This window comes from Anomalospiza imberbis, chromosome 6, assembly GCF_031753505.1.
Source record: "Anomalospiza imberbis isolate Cuckoo-Finch-1a 21T00152 chromosome 6, ASM3175350v1, whole genome shotgun sequence".
Taxonomy (NCBI): domain Eukaryota; kingdom Metazoa; phylum Chordata; class Aves; order Passeriformes; family Viduidae; genus Anomalospiza; species Anomalospiza imberbis.
The window spans coordinates 21,564,553-21,579,541 of NC_089686.1; the positions used below are offsets into that span (position 1 = coordinate 21,564,553).

General features: G+C 41.5%; 1 protein-coding gene across 11 annotated transcripts in view; it reads right to left on the reverse strand.

The window, feature by feature from the left end:
- The window catches only part of NRXN3 (neurexin 3), a 968,667-nt gene that overhangs the window by 873,030 nt on the left and 80,648 nt on the right, over window positions 1–14,989 (reverse strand). For 8 of the 11 annotated variants that reach the window (XM_068192702.1, XM_068192712.1, XM_068192704.1 and 5 more), the window contains 2 exons: window positions 10,616–10,633; window positions 240–269 (listed from right to left, as the gene is read on the reverse strand). The exons of the other annotated variants lie outside the window; for them this stretch is intronic. In XM_068192702.1, the coding sequence (XP_068048803.1) occupies window positions 240–269; window positions 10,616–10,633 (48 nt within the window). The remainder of the gene's footprint in view (window positions 1–239; window positions 270–10,615; window positions 10,634–14,989) is intronic. 11 annotated transcript variants of the gene reach the window in all.

Below are 14,989 nucleotides of genomic sequence, written 5' to 3' on the forward strand. Positions count from 1 at the left end.
AGAGGGATGCATACCCTTTTACTTTCCATGGAATCATTTCATGCTCCCTCCCGGGCATCTGAGTCCCAGGTTGCCAAGAAGCCTTAGCTCATGGGACACAAAGGCAAAAATGCAAATGGCTTACTGGCACTCTGTAAGCTTAGTTGCTTTTGTTATGCAAAGCCCAGCCTAGGAATGCAGCAGGGACAAAGCTCCTTCATGATCAGTGACAGAAACAAAGAAAAAGTGGAAGGACTTACCTTGTTCACTCATCATCAGGTGTGAGAGGCCTGAGAGAGAGAGAGACAGAGAGAGGAAGTAAGAGAAAAAGAACAAAACTGAAAAAGAAGCAGTAATATCCATGCACACTGGTCACAGTCCAATACCTGTCAGGATTGGAGCTCACATACTTGAACTAGACCAAGTATGGCTGTAGCACACAGGGCACAAACATTTGCAGGCGCTGCATCCTACACTGAGCAGGAAAGCATCTGTCACTGGTAGAAAAAACCTGCTGCTCGTTGCAGAATTGTGACTGATGTTCAGCACATCCCTGCGGGGGTGGCTCCAGAGGCACTGCACACCACTATAGCTAAATGGGCTATGGAAGCCAAGGTCTGCAATGACAGTCTGCAGTGAGCTGTTGTTCCTCTGGAGAGATACAGAAATAACTTCTCCTCAGCTAAAGACTTCAAATTCAAGATTGCAGTGGTCAGTAAATGGGATGCCATGATCATACCACACACCTGCTTCAGATGAATCCTCTGGTCTAAATGCATAGACATACACAAAGCTATCATTATTGAACACGTGACTTCATTGTGTATTTTTAGGAGTCTAGCAACACTGCTCATACTTACTAATTAGACACCAGTACACCAGACATAGCAAGGACCAAAAAAAAAAAAAAAAAAAATCACCTGTAACCTATTTAAATACACCTCCACACCCTTTCTGGGAAGAGCTGCCGATTCAGTTTCCTAGGACAGTGTGCTACTTTATGGCTCTATAGCTAAAGCTACTCTTCAGTTTCATAATTGAAGGTAAAGCCAGAAGGCAGCACAGTTCCCCTCAGCAGAGACAGTCATTGTAAGCTCTGCAGATGAGGTTGTAGTGTTTACTTGGGCTGCTCCATTCTCTGATAATTCTTTCTGGCACAAACCTTGTTTGTTTCAATCAAATTCTACGTCCAGGCCAATTTTCAAATAGGTTTACTGTACTGTATTCATACAAATATTGTTTAGATATTTCTGTATATATATCCACACCCAAGACATTAAGTATGAAGTGACCCATTAATCAATTTTGTGACACAAGATCATAGAACTAACATAACAAAAATCAAGTCCTACAGACTCAAGCCACGAGGGACCCTTTTCACACTTGGTTCCCAGACCAACTTCCCTTAGCTTGATTCCTTCTCACATCTCCTACCTCTCACAGCACTTAATATGGCAGGGTCTTCGATGCACATACACACCACACACCCCATATTTTAAGTCAGCTTTTTAATCAAACAGGGCTGTGACTTTTTAATTTCACGGAGGCTGAGAGGTCAAATGAATTTATTAGAATGAAAATTTTCAACAAGCAGCATGCTGAGTTTGAATTTGTTTATTCCTTTCTCTTTCATGGTTTTCCTTCGCGTTGGCTGAAGAAACCTAAAATCCAGATCATCCTAAGAATATGTTCACCCACAGAGAACTTCAAGCCAGATAAGGGGATTAATAATTGTACAGTCTAAAGAATGCAAATACCTTAATATTCTTGAAGATTATTATGGATTTAGAAAAATAATCAGAAACATAACATAGGTTTAGATTCTTTTAGGTCTTTCAGCTATAAATAAACTTAGCAGATTCAATACTGTAGGACACTTCTAGTTTAAATTACAAGATATAATTCAGTGAATTATTTGCTCTGCTAGGAGAGTGGGTTGAATTTTTGTCTCTATTTATGGCAACTGACCCCATCATTCCTGACAGGCAAATCTTAGGTCTGATCAAATGGACACTCAAAAGTCACTGTAAAAGGCAGGAAGACAGAAGTATAATTGTTAGGACCTATAATGCACGGCATCCCTATACCAATGCCAAAAAAAAAGTGAAAAGGCTAGAAGGTCTCAGTATGACATGCAGCAGAAGCTGGCTGAACAGGGAGGGAACATCAGATCCAAAGCAGAGATGGGGACCCTGAGGCCTTGTACACTGTGGGAAAGGAAAACCATACCTAAGAGGCCCAGCATCAACAGGTGCAGCTACTGGGGATGGCAGGGGTTTTGTCCACTTGGACACAAAGATAAATCCCCAGAGAAAGTTCAAAGCGAGAGTCTACATTAAACACCATAAATCACACCGGAAAAAGGGCCATTTTCTCTCCACCAGCCACAGAGGAGCTTTAAAAATCTCAAAAGGTCAGGAAAGTCAACACCCCTTTTTGTCCTTATCCCCAGAAGGTCAATGCCATGTGCCCTATCTACCAGGCACATCAGCCAGATGCATCCCTACAAGCCCTTTGCCTGAGCTGAGGAGTGAGCACACCCCCAAATAAATGCAATGTTGTGGCCCCTGATGTGGCCTTGGTTCAAATACCTGTAGAAGAAAGTATCCCTAAGAAATATTCTGGCACTTTTTGCTTCTTCACAGATTTGAAATACCACAGCAGCCATGGTACTGGTATTGTATGTACCTCTTGATCTTCTAGTCCCAACTCAACAATGAAAGCAGGGAGATTAATGAAAAATAATGTCCTCCCCCTTCACTGCTACTTTTTCCTTTATTAAAATAGGAAGAAAAAGGAGGGTGGACTTGGAGACAGAACAAAAAACCAGTATTGTATCATATGTTGTTCATAGACAGAGACCCTTATCTTAACAAAGAATATCAACAGAATTCCAGATTCATTATTAGAGAAAATAATATAAATAATGAAATAAAATATCAGCTTTTCTCATCTGAAAATATTCCTGCCTTGCATTTTAAAGTAAGAGCGAAAATGAGTATATTTATCTCCAAGAAAATGTCATTAACAACCAAAACCTTCAACCATTGAGATATAAAATCCGTGACATTTGCAACACATGTAACAAAGGCCTTAAATCAGTCAGAATAAAATCAACATGGAAAGTGTGAACTGACATAGTTGTCTCATCTTTACATCAGTTTCAAGACATGACAAGATACTAAAACAATTTTCAAATCACAAAAGTCAAAGCCACCTCAAGGTGGAAAGCGGTAACACTTGCTGTTGGACTGTAAGAAACTAATATGGCATCCAACAAACCAATGCAAGAGCTGTAAGAATTGTTCAGACCTGCAAACTAGACCAGATCTTTCCAGATCAATGGGGACACCTATGACCATGCTATTTGGGTAGCAGTCAATGACAAGCAAACTTTTTTAGCAGGCTCAGGATACAAATGAACTCATTAGGCCCCAAAGCATATTATTCACATATTCTACCATCAGAATGTTTGTGCCAATAGCCATCTCATTTCAAAAGACTCCTATAAAAAAGGTGATTTTCCACCTAAACCCAGGTGAAACATGTTTTCCTTTGAATCTAGGATTTTTTCAACAAGAAACTTTGATTATAGATAGCCTCAGCTATAAGGAAACCCAGCCAGTGTAGAACTTGGAAAGGGTTGATAAAAATGTGCATGAGGTCTAGTAGTCAAGGAGTTTCATGCTTTTTCTAAACCGATTTAGTCTTCCTTATACTAATTTACTGTCTGGACAGAAATGATGCCCAACAAAAATGGTGTGTAGTAAGTAATCTGGAAAAACTTTAGGAAAACCTCAGAAATAAATGGCTTATCTGCCTGTAAAGAAATTTTATGTCAAATTCAAGAATATGGTGACTTTCTATTCCTGAACTTCAAACATGAGTGACAGTAAGGACAAGCATATGGCTTAATAAGAAAACTCTCGACAGGCTTTTTAGATAAACATCTGCTTGTACTCAGCCTCTCGAGGCCCAGCTTCTTTGAACATTCAGCAGTAATGTGAAGAGAAAGCAGTCTGTTTCTTCAGAGCATCAGTTTGTTATTAAAATAATATGTCCACTGCTGAGACAGACCCAAACTCCGCTCTCTCTGGCCATGATTTATGCCTGCCACAACTGACTTTTCCTATTTAGGTCTGGGAGATGTTTTTTAATATTTCTTTAACCTACTACCCAATCAGTATTATTTTCTCAATGTTTAAAATCAAGCTCCCTTGATCTCAAAGAAACATTTCAAATTACATTTTTTTTAAAAATTGTAAGCCATCTGCTTTCTATATCAAAATAGTAAAGTTAAGTAGCTCTAATTGTACAAAGTACAAAGGGCTAACACTGGATTATTATGAAGCCAGAAGGACATTTTTAAAAGTAGTTTCAGAATACAATGATTTGAAAGAGCAATGTAGTTAAATAGCAGTCCGCATATCTAAGGGTTTGCTAGGGGCAATTTTCAGTGTGGAGGAGAAAATATGGGAAACCTTGGAAACAATTTGAATCCTGCTCCCTCCCATCCCATTAGTAGTTAGCACTTAAAATGGAAAATAAAGCAACAAAATATAAGAAGGTGAAGATAGCACAAAACACAGCTGAGAGTGACAAGTGATTGCAGTAACAAAGGAAGATAGACTTGTTCATCTAGTTAATTATAGCTTGTCCTGTGCTACTGGGCCCATGATCTGGGGGTGTGCACGTGTGCGTGGGTGTGCACGCACTGCTGAATTGCTCTGTTATGGCAGGCAGCCGCAGTATTTCCCTTTTAATGATGCTACCACATGATTAGCCCAAAAGCTCTTAATGAGTGGGAAAAGAGACTGCCAGGCAGCAGCAGCAGCAACCCTGATCTCCCCTGGGGCAAGCTTGCCCAGAGAGGACCTTTTTTCAGGGTATCAGGCTGCATGACCCATTCAGACAATAGCAGGGCCAGCTGCAATGTATGTCTGAGATAGGATGTCAGACCCTCTAGTCCAGGATAAGCACAAAATCCTTTATGGCAAAGCTGAAGAAAGAAATCATGCAAACCAGGGACTCTTCCAGAAATAAAATGGCATCCACTATAGAGAAGAGCACTCATATGTACTGGAGTCTGTTGTTTTCACCTCCTTTCCAAACATCCTAAAACTAGCAGTTCCTTAAGAAATAGGCTTTTCTCAACTCTGAGCCTCATACCCCAGCTCTATTGGCAGTTCCCTTTTCTACTAGGGAAGAGATTTGACAAGCTCTTTGTCTTCCATGCGGTCTTCATAAAATAGGTATCTTGAGGTACTCTAAAACCAAAAGTCCAAGGAAAATTCCATAAGAATCTCCAGGTACCAAAAAGAGGACATTCCAGAAGGGCCAAACAATGGGACTCAAAAGAAGAAGAAGAAGCAAAACCCTTGACTTGAGAGATGTGAAGAATGGATATAGAAGCAAAATCATTCTGCAGCCTAGTTCAGGCCTTTTACCCGCTAGACAGGTCAGCTCTGCCAAGAAGGTAACCTGATTTTTTGGCTGCTGGTGTACATGGGGCCTTTTCTTCTAAGTCAGCAAAGCAGTGGCACAGGCTGGGGGAGGTCAGTTCTGATTCATACATGACATGCACGACAGCCAAGGGGCTGCTCCCAGGCCCCAGCAGCGAGCCCAGCCAGGAGCGCAGTTTTGTTATTGTAGCCGCAGGCCCACTTCCAATCCAATTACACACAACAGCTGTGCTAGCTCCTCTTTCCCATCCCCTTTTCTTCCTCTGCTATGTAATTCCAGGATAGATTTTGTCACTATTGGGCCAGGGAGTCAGGGTGAATGGCATCTATTTTGAGTCATTAAAGAAATAAGAACATGAAATAGAAACCAAACAGATAGTTTTTTACCCCAACATCTATGGAAGCAATAGTGAAAAAAAACATACTATCTCCTTTGACTCCCAGCAGAAACAGTATTCTGACATTCCAAGAGGCATTCTCCTGTAAGTATTTGCATAGGAAGGGTTACAAATATGGTGGTGTTTGAAAACATGAAAACAAACATGCAAGTGTTTGCAAAGATGGCCACATGCACAAGAGAATGTGAGAGTGCACATGCAAGACCTAAAAGTGAATGCATTTTACCCAATCCACAAAATGTGTATCACTGCAAATTAGAGCACCTGATCAAGTAGGTGCAAAAGTTGGGAAAATAACTGTTAGATATGGAATACAATTCTTCAGCTTAGAAAAGATATCTCTGACAATATATATGATTGAGATAAAACAAATTGAGACAGAGCAGGTGAACAGGAAATATCTTTCTGTATTTGTAGGAAACACAAAAAATAGGAGTCACTGAATGAAATTCTCAAGTAACAGGTGTAGAAAAAACTGAAATAAAGTACTTTCCACATTTCAATGATTAAACAATGGGACTTATTATCACAGGATAAGCGGAGTTAAAAAATACAAGTGGATTAAGAAAAACAAAGACTGGATAGATCCAGAAAAAATATGCCCATCAATGACTGCAGAACACAACCTGGATGCAACATCAGGTCAGAAAGTCCCTAAAACAGTAATTACCAGGAAACACCAATGTACTGAGACAAGACATATGCTATCACAGTTTCTTAAACTTTCTCCAAAGCATCTACTTTTGTAAAAAGACACTTCCAGGATAGAGAAATTCTTGCTCTTGCCCTAGTGATACTGAAATATTTTTGCAAATGGGTTTGCATGCAGCTAAAAACATTCATATTCCAGAGTAAGAAAATCACATTAGGGAAGAGTACCTGTGCAAAGGGCATGAAAGAATCAAAACAATGGTGACACCTATGAAGAACCTAAGTCCATACCTCTTGGCTTCAAACTCCTTATGAGTGCCATTGACAATAAGGCATAAATGGAATCTGACTCTGATCTAGTATCTTCTGCAAATAGGAAATTTCAGATGGCTGAAACCATCATTTTCATGGCCCAAAAGCAGAGGGTTTTTTTAAGGAAGCAGAAGCCAGCATACCAGGTAGTGCTTAAATGACCCTATGACACAGAGTAAGGGAGACCAGCTATAAATGCAGACCTGCAATGAAGAAGGAAAAGAAGCATTTAAAGTTGGCATTTGAAAGATTAAAGACCTGGATCAAAAATGTGCTAATATGCTTATACTTTCAACGATTTCTGCACCTTTATGAAGGATTGGTTTAGGTAAATAAAGTCTAATTTTTCCTCTGGGAACTACCTAGGTAATGTCTACTTGGTTTGGTCCATTCAGTTATATGCAAACACTAGTCAGCAGTAAAGTAATGACAGCCGAATGTCCAGAACTTAATCTCTTAGCCTCCTCTCCATAAACATTTAAAAATCTCTCCCACAATAGGAATAAGCAGAGCATATAACTTTCTCTTTGATGTATGTAGCGGCACATTTTGGGGGGAGGACCCCGCAGGGGTGTCCCCGGGGGGCCCCCCCAAGGCTGTGAGTTGGCTGGTAGCAGCAGGCAGGCAAGGAGACTCCACACGGCTTCTGAGGGTGCTCATTAGATGAGGTTTATTGGGGTCCTACCCCCAGGAGGCAGCATGGTTTCTGAGGAAAAGGGGGGAAAGGGGAGTGAGGGGGGAAAGGGGAGGGGGAGAGAGGGGCTGAGAGAGCACCGGCCAGGAGAGCTGGAGAAGAGAGAGAGAACCATCCCCCCGGCACACTGAACAGGGAGATTCAAAGTGGGTGCGGAACAGATCGGGCCAATGGGATTACAGACACAGGATACTGCAGGGGAGGAGCACAGGCTTGGAATAAACCAGACATTTTCCAGGCGTGAGACACAGCATACCATTTAACTAAAATATAACACCAAAGATGTACTGGTATTTTTCCAACTACTTATCTTTCAGAATCTATACCACTGGTAAAGAATAGAAGGTGAAAAGAAAGAAACAGATGTTGTGCAGAAGTGACAGAGGCATCCATTCTGGTCTGTGTTGCATGCCACCTCCCAGCCAGGCACTTAACCTCTGTACTAAGGTTCTTAAACTCCGTAATATTCAGCCCCATCAATCAAACCAGGTTGTGAATGTGAGGTGAGGCTGTAGCTATAACCCCAAAGGGAAAACTGAAATACTGAAAGAAGCTATTTCTCCTTTACATGGCACAGCGAGTCAGTGACCCAGCCGAGTGCATACAGCAACAACCCCAACTCCAGGGCACTGTTCAAAATGTGGTGTTTTTGTTTTATAACTGAGGCATTACATTTGCAGGAAAGGTGGGCTGACATCTGACAAACTTCTTTTATATGTGAAATGAGGCAGATGGGATCAAGTTGGCTCTTGAAAAGAGTATAGCAATGAGCCCCTGTTGCTGGAGGGTTCTCCTTCACAAGCAGAGACCTCACATCCAGGAAAGGCTTATGCTACATGTTTCTGTTTACTTTAAACATAAACCTCTTTGCACCTTGGAGTAACTGCACCCAGCAGAACCCTGTGGTGCTCACTGCTGCCAACCCCAGCCTATTCACAACTACCTCCTCTTAGGAGGAAATTAGTTTGAACCAATCTATTCAACAATAATGAATACTTATTTAATCAATGGGCTCTTTACAACCCTTCTATTGCCTGTGGGTAGTTACCACAAGCACATAAAATCCATGATTTGTCTTTCAAACAGTAGATGGTTAAAGTAACCATTTTGATAGGGGCCTGAGGCTCTGTCCTTGCAATATAGATAGCTAGATGGCAAATTAGGTAGAAAGTGTCTGTATAGCTTGGCAGAGGAGAAGCATAGACCCCCTCTGGAGATCCCTGTCACTGCCCAACCCCACAGCAGTGCCAGTGTACCCCCGAGGGTCACATGAGCAGAGTAAACAGTGACAGAGCCTTGTAATGAGGTATGGGTAATTGTCAGACTGAAAATATACAGATGAATGAGAGAACACATGAAAAAGCATTCATATATCACTAAAAATTCACATGTGACTAAAAATCCATGTGAGAAAGCACATAGCAGTCCTGAAAACAAGAACACGTGTATGAGCAATGGGAAGAATAAAAAATGCACATCCAAGCATATAAATCACAAGACTACAGGGCAATAGGGCAGAAGAGCACAGCCAGAGAGCAGAAGGATGGACCGCTCCATGGTGCCCACACTAACAGCAGTAGAGTCCTGTACTGGATGTGCTACCTCTGCTTGGGCTCCTACCAGTGATGCTATCAGCTCCTGCACACTGGGAGATGCCCCTGATATTATCTGAGGCAAGGCTCATTACCAGCATAATACCATGTGTGCTACTGGTAGAGCATAGCAAGGCCATGCTTTCCCAATTCATTCATCCTCCTCTGCCACACACATCAACACCTTCAGGATGTCATGGAGAGACTTGTAACTCAAAGCCTTCAGTGCAGGTCCTGTCAGATCCTGCCAAGAGAAGAGGAAACAGGAGTTCCTGGACACCTCAAACTGGGGCAGAGCTGGTGCAGTTTCAGCCTCGTAAATAACTGAAAAGATTGCACATCAAAAACAGAGTCTTTCTTTCCAAAGTGACATTTGCCATTTGGCTACTTCCATTCCCACCGCTGTCAGTTCAGATGCACACAGAATGTGAAAGTTCTCAGCAGAACAAAAAGGTGGCTGTTGAGAGCAGCCAAAAGGCTAAATGTGCCAGGAAAGTACTGAAGTGACGGGCCCTCCCTGCATCTCTCTGGACTGATGCTCAAGATCTGATTATCCAAGTGTAGAAAAGCAGCAAATTGAACAGAGAATACATTCCAGATCCAGATAACTCATTCCAGGTTAGGTTTAGCAAAAGTTATGCGGAAAGCTGAGAAGGAAAAGAGCTTTGACTTGCCCATTATCCCATTCCAGCCAGGGCAATGTAGGGTGGTTTCTTGGGGTGTCATTTCTGTTTCACATAATGATAAAGCAGGTGGAACTGCCTAAGTGTGAAGTAAAAATTTGTTTCTAAAGTTTCATTGGCAACAGAATGTGGACTAAAGTGGCCTAGTCCATCTAACACTTGTAGCTGAAGTTGGGGGACCCTGATCCCCTCAACAATGAGACAGCAAACCGCGGAGGGAGGTTTGGAGTTCTCTGTGGTAACATACACTATTGTGAAAGAACTTCACATATAAACAAGCACATGAAACATACATTCATTTCTCCTTTTAAATAATTTGTGCTCTGGTGGGAATAAAATCTTGATACCTAAATAAGATCACATATTCAGATTCAGCCAGAAAGATACTCACTAGTTTATAAAAACATAAAATAAAACAACAACAAAAACCCCTTTGTTAGTAGAACTGAAATTCAACATGTTATCAGTGGGAGTAGCAAATGGAGTAGACTGCAGTAGGAGAAAGAAAATGACTAAACTAGATTTTTACACCAGACTACACACAGATGTATCAGAAATAAATTGTATATAATGCACATTTTAATGCAATTAATTTCAACTAGCAATACAAGCAACCATTCTTAATGTAATTTTCATTAAGAAAACATCCCTTTAACTGACCAACACAATGTAGTCTCTGAAGAGGGAAGTTTGTGACCTTTGCTACTATGAAGGCCTTCTTTTAGCAAAGCCTGTGCAATCCAGACCTTGTGATGTCCAGCAGGAAGCAGGATTAGACCTGCCTTGGTAACTTACCACCACTCCTTAAGGAACAGCCTTTCAGCTCAGCAAAAGTAACACTTACCTGGAATATGATTGACATCTGTTGAGGTGTGTTCATGGCAAGCAGAAGGGAGAAAGGAAAGAGAAAGAAAGAGAAGGGAAAAAAAGCCATTAGAGATGCACACAGCAACTCAGCATCCTTGCATGGAAATCAATTTCATGCAAAACCAGAAGTAATTAGGTTTGTTTGAAGGCCACCCATCTGCATCCAAGCACGCCGCCATGCAAGGGAGGAGGCACTGGCTCCCTCTCCACTGTGCATGTAAAAGTGAATCCACCATCATATCTGTCCGGAGAGAGTTCCTGGAATCAGATAGAACCAAGCCACATCAGTTCCTGTAAGAATATTAGTTAAAATATTCTATGTTTTTCACACACACAAATGCAAAAGAGAGAAACCAAAACCAACCTGCCTGCAGAAGGCTTCTATAACACATAAATTCAAGCAAGTTTCCAGAAAAATAGAAAAGAACCTGCTCCCCTTTTATAAGGGGCCATGTGAATTTATGACCAGGTGTAAGACAAACAACACAGTCCCAAAGTCTAGAAGAGAGCCCATTCCTTTTCATTCTTTCTGCCCATCATCTCCCACAGAACATCCTTCATTGCAGACAGTAGTAGAGGTGGGGGAGAAGGAAGTGTGCCAGAGCTCTGCACATATTGTCTTTCACAAGATGATAAATTCAGGAAAAGTGTCATTTGATACTTTTTCTCTCTGTGGTATAAAACAACTTTTCAGAATCAATCACATAAATCTCTAAATAAATATGTCCTTTAAAAAGGGAGGAGCGGGACTATGTAATTCATAGTATTAATAACAGAGAAGGCATATATTTTAATGTACTGAATGTTTTGGGCAGAGCCCACCAATCCCAAAGAAAGTACTCTAACAAAATGCTTCTCATAATTTTTTAGCATCCCAAGTTTAGTCTTTATCTGAATAAGCTACACTTATCATAATACCAAGAGGGAGAATCCCCTGAAATCTCATAGGGTTAGATTAGTATTTTCCTCACAAGGAAGCCCTCAAAAAAAAAAGAACTTGCTTGACGAAACAGAGAGACCAGGTCCATAGAGGTCCATAGACAGCATTCTCTCCTGGAAGCTTGTACCCTTGTCCAGGAGTTGGGCTGGTGGAGTTACCACCTTTCCAGTAAAGCTTCAAAGAAATACATTAATGATTTGAACTACAGATCCCAGACTACTTCTGCCACAAATCCAGGAGCATGACATACTGAGTGCACTGGCTTCATACTATGGTCTAATACTATATTCTTCTCCCAGCGTGCCCTCCAATCTCCATCAGGAAATTTCCCGTCCAAGCCCACTGCGTTCCTGTGAAACCAGTGCCACTTGTTGGCCTGAGACACATGCAATTCAGTAGTGAGTGATTCCCGTGCGTGGTGCTTTTTGCTTTTCACTTTTTAATGGCTCCAAAACCATTTGAGGAAATGTCTCTGTGGAACATCATACATATATCAAGCTGTCCTTTCCTGAGGTAACAACCCAAATAAAACAATGCATGAAGAGAGGAAGGACTGCTGCATCAATTCATTTAAATTCCATAGCTTTTACTAAACATATATGGCAGATCTGATGTGGATTATTTGCTGCCTTTCCTCTTTTAGCCCATAATTGCATCTAAGAACCAGTGTCTTGGTTTGCAGGCCTAGAAGTACACTAAGCGCTGAAAGTTTACCTGAAAGTAATTACTTTTACCTGAAAGTAATTTACTTTTAGGTAGGAAAAGAAAACGAGTGTCAGCAATGCATGCACTGAGGATGGAAAGCAAAAGAAGGTGATAGCAGGGGCAGAAGGAAGGAGCAGACGTTAAACACCACTCCAGGATGTGAACATGATGACAAAAAATGTACAAGTCCACTGCTAGGAGCAGTCTTAAGCTGATGCGCTGCTTGGGAAAAATCAGTGCCAGTTAGAGATGATCATATATTTCAGAAGAGGTAGAAGTGATTACCATTAAGGTACTGCAAATGTTTGTGATAACCTAGCATCTGCTTGAAATTCTACTCTAAGCAGGTAAAAAGTTCTCAACCCATGTTGTCCTCTCAGCCTCCCTACACACTTGACAATGGAGCAGGCACTGCTGCAGTCCAGGCTATCATCTGGGGCCTGGAACAGCAGGCAGCATCACCAGGGTGTCTCTGCTCCAGCAGGAAATCTATGGGATGGTTGGAAAATAAAAATTACCAGCAGATAAAAAGGGCAAAAGAAAGAGCTAGCCAAAGGTTAGCAAGGGATAAACACATTAAGCAAGTAAGAGAGGAGGCAGTGGGCTGTAACTGATACACTGCTTGAAATAATACTTACTTAACTGTTTGAGAATTAAACAGGTCACAAAGGTGTTAAAAAGTGAAATGATAAAGTGCTAAAAGCTAAAATAAGTATCTCTAAAATTTAGTTTCTCAATGGCAAGTAACAGCAAGGGGATTTCTTTTTACCTGTCTTTTTTTGTGCCAATGTCCCTAAGAGCAGGCATGCCTCATCCTGACTGATTTAACTCTTAGGTTTTTTTGCTGTATCTTTTTTTGCAAAATTTTCACACAAAACGATTTCTGTATACACTAGCTGCAGCACTAAAGTCACTGTTTGCATCTCTGTGACACTTCCACAGTATTTACCTACATGGCAGCCTGGGTCATTAGCGTTACTTCCCATACTAAATGCAGAAGGAGTTTCTTGTATTGCAGACACCCCCCCATGTGGTATCTGCTGGCAAATGCTGATTTCCAAATGGTGAAACTACTTGCTTTTTGGTTTAAACAAGAAGAGAAAGAACTGCTTTCTTTGCAAAGGCAAAAAAATGACACATAACCAGTCAGTCATCACAAAAGACCCTACAATAAATACCACTGTGGCATACAAGTGAAACTGCCAAGCAAGTCACAGAATCACAAAGCACAGAATATTTTGGGTTAGAAGTGGCCCACAGGGATCATTGGGTCCAGCTCCTGGCCCTGCACAGCACTATGCCCAAGAACCACACCATATGCCTGACAGATTTGTCCAAATGCCCCTTGTGGTCTGTCAGGCTTGGTGTTGTGGCCACTTCCCTGGGGAGCCTGTTCCAGTGCCCAAACACCACCTGGGTGAAAAACCTATTAAATTTTAAATATTTTTTTAAATATTCAATTGTATTTAATATTAATTAAAAGTCCCCATGGGAAACACCATCACACTTTTGCAGTGTGGAATGTTTCTCCACTGTGGTTCAACAGTTAAAACTGTGGTTGCATATATTGACAAAAGGGACCCAACATACCTTATGGATAAGTGGCTCTACAATTAGGAGACATCTAATGCCTCAAGAAAAGTAAATTACAGAGATGGCATATAGCTAGTGTGACCAGATTTGGGGACCTGAGATGACTCTCCTTCAGACCCTGTCATGTGAGATGTTCTTTCAAATTCTCTTTATGTTTTTTCTGTTTTGTTTACAATAGGACTGTTTAAAACATGTCCCCACTCTCTTCCTCTTCCATTAGCACTACCTTCCTCCACCTACATAGACCTCCTCGCTGTCACAGGGACTGAGGAGGTGGAGCATTCCAATTAAAGAGGGAGAACCCATGGCCAACAAAAAAATTCAGTGACCGTGGGACTGACTGCCACATAGATGGAGGTTTTTCCACTTCCTTCAGCTCAGAGCAGTTCAAACACAGAAAGGTCTGCCTCTTGATGTAAAACAAGGCAGAGTTTGCTTTATTCTATACACAAGAGTCCACTTATTGCTCCTTTGTAAAGGGCTGCGCCGCAAGCCAGTAGTGTTTGCTTTTGTTCTTTGATGATAATAGCTGTGTTGAAAGAGGGATCAGCAGGGCCGTTGCCTTTGTCTGGTGCAGCCCCAGCCATCTATCTGGGTGGGATGGAGGATGAAGGGGAGCAGGGGGAACAAAGCAAATGTTATTATAGCTTAGATCATTTCCATGCCTGTACAGGAAACATCTGAGGTATTTTTCACTCTAACATTTTCAACACAAAGTTTAGCAAAAAAGGGAAGGTATCATGACAGCACACTTCTCTCTCCAGCTGGAAGACAAGGACAATACAAACTTTCTGAAGGCACAAGCCCTACCAATACTCATCACCCAGACTTGGAGAGACCTACTTTCATTTCCATCTCTGCAATCCATTCAATCTTGTCCCCTGCTTTGATGTGCTGTGGACACCTGTCTTCTGGCAGCTAAACTGTGAGCTACTGACTGAATTCACAAGTCACAAACAAGCTGTCAGGTAGAAGCATCCTAGTTTAAGTGGAAATAGGCACCTAGAAGTGAATGGCACTAAAGCTCTCCAGCATCACTCTCCAGCGTTCTCTTATTACTCACTTTGAACAGCAGTGTACAGAGAGGACTGGAGAGCAGGCAGAAACTGGAGA